Source organism: Colletes gigas, unplaced genomic scaffold (genome assembly GCF_013123115.1).
Source record: "Colletes gigas isolate AHSC1104 unplaced genomic scaffold, ASM1312311v1 Colletes_gigas_Sc00071, whole genome shotgun sequence".
Taxonomy (NCBI): Eukaryota; Metazoa; Arthropoda; class Insecta; order Hymenoptera; family Colletidae; genus Colletes; species Colletes gigas.
Window position 1 is genome coordinate 184,933 of NW_025106700.1, and position 13,368 is coordinate 198,300.

The following is a 13,368-nucleotide window of genomic DNA, read 5'->3' on the forward strand; positions in this document are numbered from 1 at the left end:
AAACCGTATCTTGTGCCAACTACATCAAAGGTACCGCCTCGAAATGAAACTTCTCTATGTTCATTATTCCGTGGTATAATTATTCTGCATATCTATACACGTAGCCGCCGAGCAATAGAAGTGGTGGTAAACTCGGTACTGGTGACTTTCCCCTCAAAGTGTTCAGAGTCTGTTGGAATCAATTTGACTACGTATGTATCGATGTTGCAACTGCGGTGTACGTTCGGACCGTGTAAACGTATTCAATGAGGAAACAAATCGAGGTCAGGAGTGCAGCATTCAATGAAAGGCCCCCTTACCGTGGTTTCCACTGCAAAACAAGGGCAAATTAAAACGAACATTTGTTTATTCTGATATTTCTACAAGTTCCCTTCTTCTTCTCTCTTTCGCTCTCTCCAACTTGCCCGTCCTCTCGTTTTATGATCTTTTTCTATCTTACGTTTAACACTACTTATTTATCTCTCTTCTACCCATCCCCTTTCATATTCCTATCCCTGTTTCACGGCACTCAACTTCTCTGTCTCTCTTAATCTTTCGTACTCCGCAAATCGAACTAGCCTCCCTTCCTGCGAATTTACGTGGATATTTCTACTTGTGAACGGTTCCCAAACCTTCAGGATGCAGGCCATTAAGTGCGTTGTCGTAGGAGACGGGTGAGTATTTTCAAACATTATTATAATGTATGTTGATATGTTTACATTTCCTATTTTAGTATTACTCGATCTAGAGATCTAAAGATCCTGGCGATTGGTTTTCCCGATCAGAACTATTTTAAAGCAAGCACCACACCCGATATTACCTTGAATGCGTTTTTATAAATTTCTTTACCGATTTTTTAACATTCAACGTGACAAGCAGGATATTATTTTTTAATCGTAGTTGAATTCTTGATAATTCATCACTTGGGATCTTTCACTTTTGCTACGTCTTTTCTTTCTTCCCCTCTCTCTAATGCCCGTGTTTAAGTTTACTTGTAATAATTATTTTTTTTCATCAACATTTCTCGATAAAACACCAATTTTCTACTTTTATTCGATGCATAAAATAACCTTCTTCTTATTCGGATTTTATTATGTATTTATATAGATGATTTAATTGCCTTTAATTGGTTAATTTCTACAGAGCTGTAGGTAAAACATGCCTCCTCATAAGCTACACTACTAATGCCTTTCCTGGAGAATATATTCCGACTGTGTTTGACAATTATTCCGCAAACGTTATGGTCGATGGGAAACCGATCAATCTTGGTTTATGGGACACAGCGGGCCAAGAAGATTACGATAGATTAAGACCGTTGTCTTACCCCCAGACAGACGTCTTTTTGATTTGTTTTTCTCTGGTTAACCCAGCCAGTTTTGAAAACGTTCGTGCTAAGTGGTATCCGGAGGTTCGCCACCACTGTCCGCCTACTCCGATTATTTTAGTAGGGACTAAACTGGATTTACGCGAGGACAAAGAAACAATCGAGCGATTAAAGGATAAGAAGCTAGCACCGATTACGTACCCCCAGGCATGTATTACTATCGTTCGTGATTCGTTTGGTAATAATTTTAAATAAATATTTTCTTTTTATCGTGTTTAGGGTTTGACAATGGCAAAAGAGATCGGTGCAGTGAAATATTTAGAATGTTCAGCCTTAACTCAAAAAGGATTGAAAACAGTATTCGACGAAGCGATCCGTGCAGTATTATGCCCTGTTCTACAAGTAAAACCAAAACGCAGGTGTTTCCTTCTATAATATTAAATGTCCGATGACGGTGGAGCAAGTATAAATGTATAACCCCTCCTCCGATCGGACTCGATTGCAGCAGGACATCTAATTTTTGAATTAAAACAAAAAAAATACCGCTGTCTGTATGATTCATCTCTCTACAAGCATCTGCCATAAAAGCGCACAAATCAATTTGTATAATGCGTATAAAAAGGTAAAAGGAAAAAATATATGTGTGTTTTGAACATTAGCTAAATGTTCCGAACAGAGAAATGAAGCCAAATGAAAACTGAACTGATAATGTACAGTATACTAGAGTGTGTTACTAATATTAGTTACTACATATGAATCATAAGAAAACAAGCATTATTATATACGTGCGTTCATGCACACACTAGATACTAATCAATTTAATCGCAAAGGTAAATCATTTTATTCAATTTTGCATTGTATATTTTAAATGTTTATACATTTTTTAAAGTTTTGGTAGAAAGAGCGATCAATGGAGCAAAATTATTCAATTGATCTTTCAGATAAGTTAATCCTTCTAATAATTCTATTTGGAGTCAATTATGTGTATATCTATGTTGTATGATATACATAAACTGGTGCGAGTGATTCCTCGTGAAATATTTCGTTTACAAAAAGAATAATTTTGAAAATTCGTCGAACTAAGCTCCGACTTTATACATTTTATACACTTTGTACTGATCACAAGTACAGAAATTCTTGCATTGAAAAAAACGTGGCAAAAATGCTACTGTAATATATCCGAAGGTTATCAAACGCTCTTAAAATGTAATTTCATGTTTATTTCCAAATGTCTATTCTGGAATGCATAGAATCAAGACTTACGATTAGTCAAATGTTAACGAAGCCTGAAACAATTTTTTATTACGTTTTTAATGTGCTTTTTCATGAGGCACCACACCTACCCGTTAGCACTACTTTCTTTAGAATAATCTCTACTATATACATATATTTTATAGTAAATATACAGATGCGAATCGCGTAAAATGAATTCCACCTTTAACTAAATTGGTTAATATTACTATATACATACCATGATATAAGATACATAGTCGTCTAAGTTTTAGAGGTGAGCAATACAAGTGTGATTCTAATTCTTTGCCTCTTTGCTGCGTTTTCATGTCACTGCAGGCCTCTGCTGTAACTGATACGCACAACACGGCTAAAGAGATAAAAATACAAAAAATTAATATCAGAGGGGGGAAAAAGAAAAGAAAAATTTAGCGTGGATGAGTGAATGTTTGAAGGAGTGCATATAAAAGCCAAGAGAGAAAGACAGAGAAAAGGAATTCTTCTATAGCGAGTAATTGTACATAAATGGTAAAAGTTCAAACTGTATTCCTATTACTATCATTTTACATGTATAAGCTGCTGAATCTAAATCGAATGTTATTTGTTTTTTATATATATATTATAAATATATATGTAAAGTGGGGCTGGACCGAGATCTATTTCAATCGTCGTAGATCCATTAACCTGTGCAATCTATCTGGGAAGTGGAGATTCAGTCCATAAAAAAGAAAAAAAAAAAAATATCATAAATACTGTAACTAAATATGCTTTATTAAATGGGTGTTTATTAAATTTTTCTGGTTGTTCATTATGCCGTTGTATCGAAGAATGTGTCGATCAGTGCCGATATCTGCTCCGGTGTATATTTTATATATTTAGCTGGGTTTTTAGAAAACGATATCCCGTGGTATTTGTTGTGGAAAGTTGTGTAAAGAGGGACAATGGCTTGTTGTAGTTCACTGCGTAATTCTTCACGCAATCGAGCATCAGGTACAGAATAAGAGCGCTGACACTTTGCGACATCCTCCAACTCTCTTGTGAATCCCAAAAATTTCTCTTTCAATGATTTCGCGCCTGGCCCTGGGGAAATAATAAAACGTTCACAATCTTTTTTTATTTTTCAACATTTTTAAAAATGGGCATCATATGATTTATCCATAATTGCTTAAAATAACTGTAGACAAGCTAAAGCACATTAAATAAAAGAATATATAAACATAAACCTGGTTCATCAAAGGGTTGTTCGAGGTAGGTGCGTGCTTTCGCGAAAGTAGTGAAAACGTAATTAGTTTTGTCACGTAGCAAAAGATCATTGTAAGTTTGCTCTGCGCTAGGCTCTGCTAGTAACAGCAATTCCATTAAAGAGCTACGGCGTAGAGCATTCACAACGTGATTGTGATTATTTAGTCGAAATAGAGTTCTCAATGCAACGTCCGAGTAACAAGTATCGCTTTTGCTTAACAGCGCCAAATTTAACTGTGCTAATACTTTCTCTGAAACGGAAAGAATCGTGTTAAGTTTCGTACTTCTTCAACGATACTTTTTAAATGTAGAAACGTTATACTAACTGATATAGGTGCCCAGAACAATCTTGTACATGTTCTCTGTTTGTTTCATGGAAATGGTACCTTCCATATCAGTGCTACGTCTTAAAACAACTCCTGCAGTGTCTGCGTACTCCGCTAGCTGTTCCAAAAAAACTAAAACATTACTTGTGCTTTCTGCTACGGTACCGTCTTTGGGTAAAACTGAGTTGGATTCGTTCCGTACACTTTCAGCGAAGTCTTCCAGTGCTTTCGCTCCCTACATTATTGAATTATACGCTATAAAATTTGAATAAAACTAATACGCGAAAATTTCATTGTTGCAACGTACAGTTATGTTCAGAGTGTTAAGCACGGAAGTGAATTTTGATCTAAGAGCATAGTCGCAGCCCTCAACAGTGCGCTCTAAGTCAGGCTTTAGTTCTCCGAGGTGTTTCAAAATAGGAAAGATCACTAGTACTGCTGAGAAATCACGCCGTATGATGCACCTTTTGGCACGAGTTGCTATACTCTCTCCGTCGTGGGCTACAAGATCCATAGCCTCACGCACAGTAGCTTCTAAAACTTGCGCTTGCAAAGTAGCTGGCAAGATCTTGGCGACTAGTGATCGTTCCGCTTGCATAAGTTTATGAAGACCGACTGTTAATAGTAGATAATTCTCCATTTCTTGTTCATCCGGTGCTGTGTCCTCTACGGAGTGTCCAGACAATTGCGGTGGTGGTTTTCTGGACGTAGTTAAGGACAATCCCAAGCCGGTAGTTTGCGAAGCTTTTAATAACATTCTGCTGGCTTTTTTCTCGAGAGCATGCTGTAATCTTCTAGAAGCTCTTCTCCCGCAAGCCTCCTGGTTTCCTAACGAATGTCTATTACCAAATTTTACTTTCTACAACATACAATGGAATTAGAACTAATAACCTATAAAATATAAGGGGCATATTACAATCTTCTTACCGGTAAAGGACTTCCTGCATGCGTACTACCACCACTGGCACTCCTCTGATGTTCTTTTAACAACTGTAAAGATCTCGAAACAATTGTAGACCGTACCGATGCATAAATTTTAACGTGCCTGCGGTGTCCTCTTTCTTCGAGCCACCCAGCAATTTTAAGTAAATCTCCTAGAATGCTTTCTGGTAACGGACAGAGAGATTGTGGAGCATCTTCGCCGCTGGTATCTTCATCCGAACCAATTAAATCCAAAAGAACTATCGGAAGGATTGGTTTACTCTGTCTAGTTAATATATCGTGGAATTCTGCGTACAAAGCATCCAATCCAACGCCAAATAAACTTGTTACGTTTTCTAGCTCTACGGAACTGGGATTATTCTTTTGAAAATAGCGTTGGGCGTTGTAGAGACGATTCATCGCTTCCAAGAAACTGTCCAAGTCTCCAGACCCGCCTGGGCCTGCTTGCACCATTCCTTCTACTTCTTGACATACTCCGTAGTATCCAATAGCATGATCCAAAGCGTTCAAAGTTCTTTCTATGTCTGCAAATAAAAGAAATGAGTTTCAAAAGAATTATTAAAGTAACTTCGACTGATTTTAATCGATTTATAACGATATAGCACGCACTTTGCTGTTGCGCTTGAAGGTTTCCCGTTTCATTGTACACAGGGAGGATGGTACGACGCAACGTAGCCAGACGTTGCTCCAACGAAGAAAGAATTCCTACGACGCTGTTAGTTAATTTTCTACTTCTTTCTTCCGCTTCCTTTAACAATTCCAAGGAGGCGATCTCTGCTTCCAGTTTACATTGTATTTCAAATCTTCGTTCTGAAGTATCTGCCCTTGTAGTATGCATTATTTCATCTGCGAATTGGAAAATATGTACATTAGATATTACAGAAAATTTTAAAAAAATACTAATAAAGTGTAATGTTGTTTTAAGAATTTTTAGACAATTGATAGATTATAACTAAAATATGTTGAATATATGATGCAACTGTAAACACATAAAATCACTTACATCAATTTATAACTTAAATAATAATAATCTTAAAGCTTCTACAATATACTGTTACAATACATAAAAATTAATTTTACTCTTCAAGTTGTTCACATAATTAAAACGATTGATACTATTAAATGAATGACGAGAAGAAATAAAAATTGACAGTGTTTCCTTACATCACCTCTGCACATATATGTTTAGTATTTAATTTGGTATTTATATTGACGAGTAGGTCCGCAGGTCTCGCACATATGAAATATATACAGTTGTGTCGTATTAAAAATTAAAGTTTAGTCCAGAGTATGGAGTTTTTCTCCGCAAGTGGCCTGGCGCCACATCACTAGAAAATAAGTGTCCTCTGGCGGCGCGTGTAAGAGACATTACACTATAATAAGTTTTGAAATATATGATTCCACTCTCCATTAACTAAAGCGCGGGAAAATAATTATCCGTAACATTCTTTACGCTGGAACAATTTGAAAAGTATAATAAAAGTAATGTCGAGCCCTGCAAATTCGCCGACGACAGACAGTCCAAACAGAACTCCTCGTAGTAGAACACAAGAGATAAGGTCTCCTGTTTTCGGTACACCCCGTAAGTATTTCATTTAAGGCTATTTATGCTTGTTATATCCTGGACCACTATTATGTTACAATTATGTAGTTCTATATATCATTATTTTCATTGGAATTGTGAAACGTAATATGTCTCACAAATTTTTAACAAAGGTACTGCAGCTCATAATGGAGCCGATGATAATGTGGAAACTCCATTACGATGGGGCACCAGTGGCACGCGACAAAACATGTTAGATCTTCCGCACCAAGCTGCAACGATCGTTGCTTCTTCCGAGCGGGACAGTGCTGCTGGTTCTGGCGAACAGCTTACAGATCATTCTGGACCGATTGTTGGATCCGAAAGCGGATTACAATTGTCTTCCCCTGTAAATTACGGCACTCCGAGTTCTTTAGGATCAATTCGTACTCCGAGAAGCGGTATCCGAGGCACTCCGATTCGACATAGACCCGATATCAACACAGATAAACGTTTGCGCCAATTTACGGTAGAAGATCCAGTGAGTGAATTTTCATTATAAGTACGATCGTAACGGTACAAACTAACAGTTTAATTGTAATAACAGATCCCAGAAGTACAAGGAGCTCCGGGGACATCGGAGAGCGAGTCATCGGGACCGCATTTAGTTGTTTGGGGCACAAATGTACTCATAAGTCAGTGCAAAGAACAATTCAAATCGTTTTTGAAACAATTTATTGATCCGGAAGCAGAAAACGATGAACTGCCTGAGAACATAATTCTATCGGAACCGTTATATCTTCAGAAGTTGGAGGAAATACAGACCTTAGAGGAACCGTATCTAAATGTCAATTGCGCTCATGTAAAAGTGTTTGACGAGCATCTTTATCAACAGTTAATCTCTTATCCCCAAGAGGTGATCCCTACGCTAGATATGGCAGCGAACGAGCTGTTCTTCGATAAATTTCCAGCAGCAGTTTTAGAACACCAGATCCAAGTGCGTCCCTTTAATGTAACTAAAGTTAAATCGATGAGAGACTTAAATCCTTCCGATGTGGATCAATTGATCACGATACCAGGAATGGTGATCAGAGTATCGATACTGATTCCACAAATGCGAGAAGCATATTTTAAATGCAGCGTTTGCGCCTTTACAACTCTCGTTGAGATCGAAAAAGGAAGGACAAAAGAACCTACGATATGTGCACATTGTGCCCATAAATATTCTTTCACTTTGATACATAACTTGAGTCATTTTTCTGATAAACAAATGATCAAGTTACAAGAGGCTCCGGACGAGATGCCACAAGGACAGACTCCGCACACTATTGTTTTGTTTGCCCATAATAATTTGGTGGACTCGGTTATGCCTGGGGATAGAGTCTCTGTTACTGGAATTTACAGAGCAGCCACGTACAAGCAAAATTTTGAACATACTTTGCAAGCCATTTATAGAACGTACGTGGATGTAGTGCATTTTAGGAAATACGACTCCAAACGGTGAGAAAATTATAATCCTTTCGTTTCGTACAGGTTGAAAGGTAAAAACAGCTAGATAATTTCATCTTTTATAATCTATAGATTGCACGACCAAGAAGATGGCAAAGAACACAATTTTACAACCGAGAGAATAGAAGTTTTGAAGATGTTATCGCAAAAGAAGGATGTTTACGAACGATTGGCACAACACATTGCTCCCAGTATATATGCAAATAATGATGTAAAGAAAGGGATTGTATTACAATTATTTGGTGGTACTAGAAAACCTTCTACTGTGTACGGGAAACATTTTCGTCCTGATATTAACATATTGCTCTGTGGCGATCCTGGTACGAGCAAATCACAATTATTGCAATACGTTTATAATTTGGTACCACGGTCGCAATACACCAGTGGAAAAGGTAAATAAACATAAATAGTTTTTATCGAGAATATATAATTAAACGTAAATAAACATTGCAGGTTCTAGCGCTGTCGGTTTAACAGCTTATCTAACAAAAGATCCAGAGACCAGACAATTGATTTTGCAGACAGGGGCGTTAGGACTTGCGGATAATGGGATATGTTGCATCGATGAATTTGATAAGATGAACGAAAGTGCGAGATCGGTGTTGCACGAAGTAATGGAACAGCAAACTTTGAGCATCGCTAAAGCTGGGATCATTTGTCAGTTAAATGCTAGAACCAGTATACTTGCTGCTGCTAATCCATGCGAATCACAATGGAATAAGAACAGAACTGTATTCCATACTGATAAAACGATTTTACCAAATTTTTTTATCAACACTCGTACACAGATATATTTTTTTTTCAGGTGGTTGAAAACGTGAAATTGCCCCACACTCTGCTTTCGCGATTTGATTTGATTTTTTTGATATTAGACCCACAATGTGATACGTACGACAAAAGGCTTGCAACTCATATGGTATCTTTATATTATAAAACGTCGGAAGAGGATGTAGACGAACAACTGAACAGAAGTATTGTTCGTGATTATTTGGTCTTTGCAAAGGAGCATGTTCATCCCGTTCTGAACGAAGAAAGCCAACAGAGGTTGATACAAGCTTACGTCGATATGAGAAGAGTTGGAAAAGGACGTGGGCAAATCACAGCGTACCCCAGACAATTAGAATCTCTGATAAGATTAGCCGAAGCGCATGCTAAAGTACGACTAAGTCCTATCGTGGAATTACAAGATGTCGAAGAAGCTTGGAGGTTCATAATCAAATGAGATTCTTAATATTGATAACTACTAAAATTATATCTAAACATTTAATCTCTTTGAATAGATTACAGCGAGAAGCTTTGAAGCAATCTGCTATTGATCCACTAAGTGGCAAGATAGATCTAAGTATTTTAACTACCGGTATATCTTCGGGTGCTAGGAAAAGGAAGAAGGAGTTGTGCGATGCGATACAAAAGATTATAGGAAGCAAGAGTAAACTCCACATACTTAGCCAACAGAAACTATTTAGTGAAATTAGACAATCTTCTGAACTGGTCAGTATAATTATATATATATATATATATATATGTTACAGTGAAACACCGAAATCTGGAGAATGTCGACTTTCACCGGTGAATGTCAACATTCACATAGTCACTTAGTGTATGTCCGAAATATTTGCTAAACACCCTTATTTCTGACTTACACCGGTAAATGTTGACATTCACCATGCACTAATGGTGAGTGTTGAACATGTTGGAGATTTATATTTTCTTCTCCGTAATTCAGTCGCTATAAAACGTCACAAGGGTGACGTAACTTTTTCGCCTCTCTTTCTGAAAGGATCTAACCCAGACCTAACCCAGACTTAATTCAGACCTAACCCAGACTTAATTCAGACCTAACCCAGACCTAACCCAGACCTAACCCAGACTTAATTCAGACTTATTCCAGACCTAACCCAGACCAATTCATCGCTGATAACGGGGGTTAGGTCTGGGTTAGGTCTGGGTTAGGTTTGGGTTAGGTCTGGATTAGGTCTGGGTTAGGTCTGGAATAAGTCTGGGTTAGGTCTGGGTTAGGTCTGGGTTAGGTCTGGATTCGATCTGGGTTAGGTCTGGATTAGATCTGGGTTAGATCTGGGTTAGGTCTGGATTAGATCTGGATTAGGTCTGGGTTAGGTCTGGGTTAGGTCTCATTTACACTGTTGTTGTATTTTGTAATTTCCAAGTGTATGATTTGGTTTGGACTCGAAAAAATGTCGAATGGGACTTGACGAACAATGCTTTTAAGTGTTTTATTTGAAATTTACCTGTTAAAATAAGTGTTTTATTTACACTGTTGTTGTATTTTGTAATTTCCAAGTGTATGATACCTGTTTGGTTTGGACTTGAAAGAATGTCGAGTGAGACTTGACGAAGGTGCTCCTGAGATCAAAATTGATGTCGAATCACACTCGACATAGGAGTGCAAAGGGTTAAGATAATTTGGATTATTAACTAATCCAGACCTAACCCAGACCTAAACCAGACCTAACCCAGATCTAATTCAGATCTAATCCAGACCTAACCCAGAGCTAACTCAGATCTAATCCAGACCTAACCCAGACCTAACCCAGACGTAAACCAGACCTAACCCAGATCTAATTCAGATCTAATCCAGACCTAACCCAGAGCTAACTCAGATCTAATCCAGACCTAACCCAGACCTAACTCAGATCTAACTCAGATCTAATCCAGACCTAACCCAGACCTAACCCAGATCCAGGGTCTGGGTTAGGTCTGGGTTTGGAAAAAGATCACGATTTACTGCAGTATCCATTTAGTATAAATTAGGGTATCGGAAAAAAAAATTAAGAAAACGTTGCTCGCGTTATCAAAGCTTGCATAAGACTGACAAAGCTGATTGACTCCGAGCAGAACAAAGGATTTGGCAGAAGAGAGCCAGTCGCTTGTTTTTTTACTCTTCTGTTTTGGACCTCCACCAGAGCATATCTGTGATTGTCGACACACACCGGAGAGGGTCCGAATGTACAACAATGTAATGAAATATTCGATCTTTCACCGACGTATTTGGTATCTGTTGACATTCACCGGTGAATGTTGACATTCTCCAATTTCGGTCATTCACGGTAACATATATATTATATAATACTAATCCAAGAAACAGTTTAAACAATATTAGAATTTCTTTGTTAGATGATTACCAGGGAGATGTTCGAGGATGCTTTAAGGGAGTTACAAGATAATGGATTGTTAACAATAATCGGAAGAAGCAGTATCCGTGTTTCTTAATTTTACTCGTTTATATGTTTTATCATTTTTGTAATCGATTTCAAAATAAGACACATTTTTATATGAATTTTTGTTACTGTTTTCTTGCGCAGAATCCATTTCTGAAATGGGCTCCACAGCCTCGCCCAGACTAATTACAATCTAGTCTAGATTAGAGTAAAACTTTTCGGGAAATGGTCGTAAATCGAGCGTCAATTCTATTGCGAAAACTAATGTTTTCCTGCTTTTGTAAAAGCAAGACTTTGGTTGTCCAATAAATAAATTTGGAAGGTGGCCCAGTCAGGTGTATTCTGACCACTAGTGACGATACCCGCCATATTGTGCATCCGTCAAACTAATGGTCTGCATACCGAGACACGGAACACCGATAAGTATGAGTAATCTACGAGGATACGACCTTCGCTCCCAAGTGCACCTATTAACTAGATTAAAACTAAATCTAAGCACGCGATTAGATTTTAATCATTCATGAAACGTTGATGGGAGATTCTAGAGCCCAAAATAAGACGAAAATCAAGAATACTAATTTGTTGATAGAGGCATCGTTAAAAAGTTATTAACATTTAGAGTTCCGCCCTCACTGAATTTTTTTCTAGAAAGTGGGTAGGATTTCGGGGGTAGGTCTAATGACCAAAAATTATTGTAATTGACCCCCCAAATCGAAAATAATTTTTCCAGAACGATTTGAAATTTTTGAATTTTGTCGAAAAATTTCACACCTCGAATTTTTTTCTCGAAAGAGGGTAGAATTTCGAGAATATGTCTGATGATAAAAAATGATTGTAATTGACCCCCGCAACCGAAAATAATTTTTCCAGAACGATTTGAAATTTTTTAATTTCGTCGAAAAATTTGTCCATATTCTAGAATTTTTTTCTCAAAAGTGAGAAGGATTTCGAGGATGTGTCCATTCACCAAAAATGTCTGTAACTGCTCCCTGGAACCGAAAATAATTTTTCCAAAATAATTTCAAACATTTAGGCACCTACCCCCTTGTCGATTCTTCTTAAACATTTATTTTTCATTTTTAATCAATTTGGTTGCCGTCCTACAGAAATTTTGTGCAGTACTTTTTTGTAGGTATCCATGAGCTCTACTTTCATACTAAATTTCATTCAGATACGTTCACTATTGTAGGAGTTATGGTCATTTGAAAATTGGACCACTTTTATAGGGGTTTTCTCATTTTAAGGTGTTAAGAAACACCTTTTCAAATATTCTTAGAATTTCTACACATTCTTCGCTAAAATACGCGTTGTTTGCATTTTGAAACATTACAATCCTCCGATTCGTTCAGGAGTTATGATTTTTCAAACATACGCATGAAATTTCGGGGCAACATTTCTAACCTCACATTATATTTTCGGAAAAGAATTTTTTTCTCGAAAGCGCGTAGGATTTCGGTGGTATGTATATTAACTATAAATGATTGCAATTGACCCCTGCAACCGAAAATAATTTTTTCGAAATGATTTGAAATTTTTTAATTTCGTCGAAAAATTTGTCCATCTTCTAGAATTTTTTTCTCAAAAGTGAGAAGGATTTCGAGGGTGTGTCCATTCACCAAAAATGTCTGTAACTGCTCCCTGGAACCGAAAATAATTTTTCCAAAATAATTTCAAACATTTAGGCACCTACCCCTTTGTCGATTCTTCTTAAACATTTATTTTTCATTTTTAATCAATTTGGTTGCCGTCCTACAGAAATTTTGTGCAGTACTTTTTTGTAGGTATCCATGAGCTCTACTTTCATACTAAATTTCATTCGGATACGTTCACTATTGTAGGAGTTATGGTCATTTGAAAATTGGACCACTTTTATAGGGGTTTTCTCATTTTAAGGTGTTAAGAAACACCTTTTCAAATATTCTTAGAATTTCTACACATTCTTCGCTAAAATACGCGTTGTTTGCATTTTGAAACATTAAAATCCTCCGATTCGTTCAGGAGTTATGATTTTTCAAACATACGCATGAAATTTCGGGGCAACATTTCTAACCTCACATTATATTTTCGGAAAAGAATTTTTTTCTCGAAAGCGCGTAGGATTTCGGTGCTATGTAT

The 13,368-nt window shown here is 37.1% G+C and overlaps 3 protein-coding genes across 5 annotated transcripts; 2 read left to right on the top strand and 1 right to left on the bottom strand.

Moving 5' to 3' along the window:
• Positions 1 to 19: 19 nt before the first annotated feature.
• Positions 20 to 3,198, top strand: LOC122403744 (ras-related protein Rac1). Its single transcript, XM_043407473.1, has 3 exons — positions 20 to 653; positions 1,123 to 1,510; positions 1,583 to 3,198. The coding sequence occupies exons 1-3, from the start codon at positions 619 to 621 to the stop codon at positions 1,736 to 1,738; spliced, it is 579 nt and encodes a 192-aa protein (XP_043263408.1). The 5' UTR covers positions 20 to 618; the 3' UTR covers positions 1,739 to 3,198.
• A 139-nt stretch (positions 3,199 to 3,337) lies between these two features.
• LOC122403738 (exocyst complex component 7) lies at positions 3,338 to 6,334 on the bottom strand. Of its 3 annotated transcripts, none has more exons than XM_043407455.1 (7): positions 6,213 to 6,334; positions 5,653 to 5,889; positions 5,029 to 5,567; positions 4,409 to 4,960; positions 4,102 to 4,336; positions 3,757 to 4,026; positions 3,338 to 3,613 (listed from the first exon to the last, which is right to left on the bottom strand). In XM_043407455.1, the coding sequence occupies exons 1-7, from the start codon at positions 6,220 to 6,222 to the stop codon at positions 3,342 to 3,344; spliced, it is 2,115 nt and encodes a 704-aa protein (XP_043263390.1). In that variant the 5' UTR covers positions 6,223 to 6,334; the 3' UTR covers positions 3,338 to 3,341. The 3 variants fall into 3 exon arrangements, with proteins under 3 accessions (XP_043263390.1, XP_043263391.1, XP_043263393.1); XM_043407456.1 differs by having other exon boundaries at positions 6,208 to 6,312; XM_043407458.1 differs by lacking the exon at positions 6,213 to 6,334 and adding an exon at positions 6,047 to 6,182.
• Positions 6,335 to 6,474: 140 nt separating this feature from the next.
• On the top strand, positions 6,475 to 11,347 carry LOC122403735 (DNA replication licensing factor MCM4). Its single transcript, XM_043407449.1, has 8 exons — positions 6,475 to 6,625; positions 6,760 to 7,106; positions 7,173 to 8,065; positions 8,147 to 8,466; positions 8,528 to 8,805; positions 8,880 to 9,280; positions 9,355 to 9,565; positions 11,210 to 11,347. Exons 1-8 carry the CDS (start codon positions 6,529 to 6,531, stop codon positions 11,303 to 11,305), a joined length of 2,643 nt encoding a protein of 880 aa, XP_043263384.1. The 5' UTR covers positions 6,475 to 6,528; the 3' UTR covers positions 11,306 to 11,347.
• The last annotated feature ends 2,021 nt before the right edge of the window (positions 11,348 to 13,368 follow it).

Coding starts and splice junctions, on each gene's coding strand:
- LOC122403738 (XM_043407455.1), bottom strand. Junction 4,337..4,408: donor TTAACACTCTGAACATAACT/GTACGTTGCAAC, acceptor TCAATAATGTAG/GGAGCGAAAGCACTGGAAGA. Junction 3,614..3,756: donor ACAACCCTTTGATGAACCAG/GTTTATGTTTAT, acceptor TTATTTCCCCAG/GGCCAGGCGCGAAATCATTG.
- LOC122403735 (XM_043407449.1), top strand. CDS start 6,529: ATGTCGAGCCCTGCAAATTCGCCGACGACAGACAGTCCAAACAGAACT. Junction 8,806..8,879: donor AATGGAATAAGAACAGAACT/GTATTCCATACT, acceptor TTTTTTTTTCAG/GTGGTTGAAAACGTGAAATT. Junction 9,566..11,209: donor TTAGACAATCTTCTGAACTG/GTCAGTATAATT, acceptor TTTCTTTGTTAG/ATGATTACCAGGGAGATGTT.
- LOC122403744 (XM_043407473.1), top strand. CDS start 619: ATGCAGGCCATTAAGTGCGTTGTCGTAGGAGACGG. Junction 654..1,122: donor TGCGTTGTCGTAGGAGACGG/GTGAGTATTTTC, acceptor TAATTTCTACAG/AGCTGTAGGTAAAACATGCC. Junction 1,511..1,582: donor CACCGATTACGTACCCCCAG/GCATGTATTACT, acceptor TATCGTGTTTAG/GGTTTGACAATGGCAAAAGA.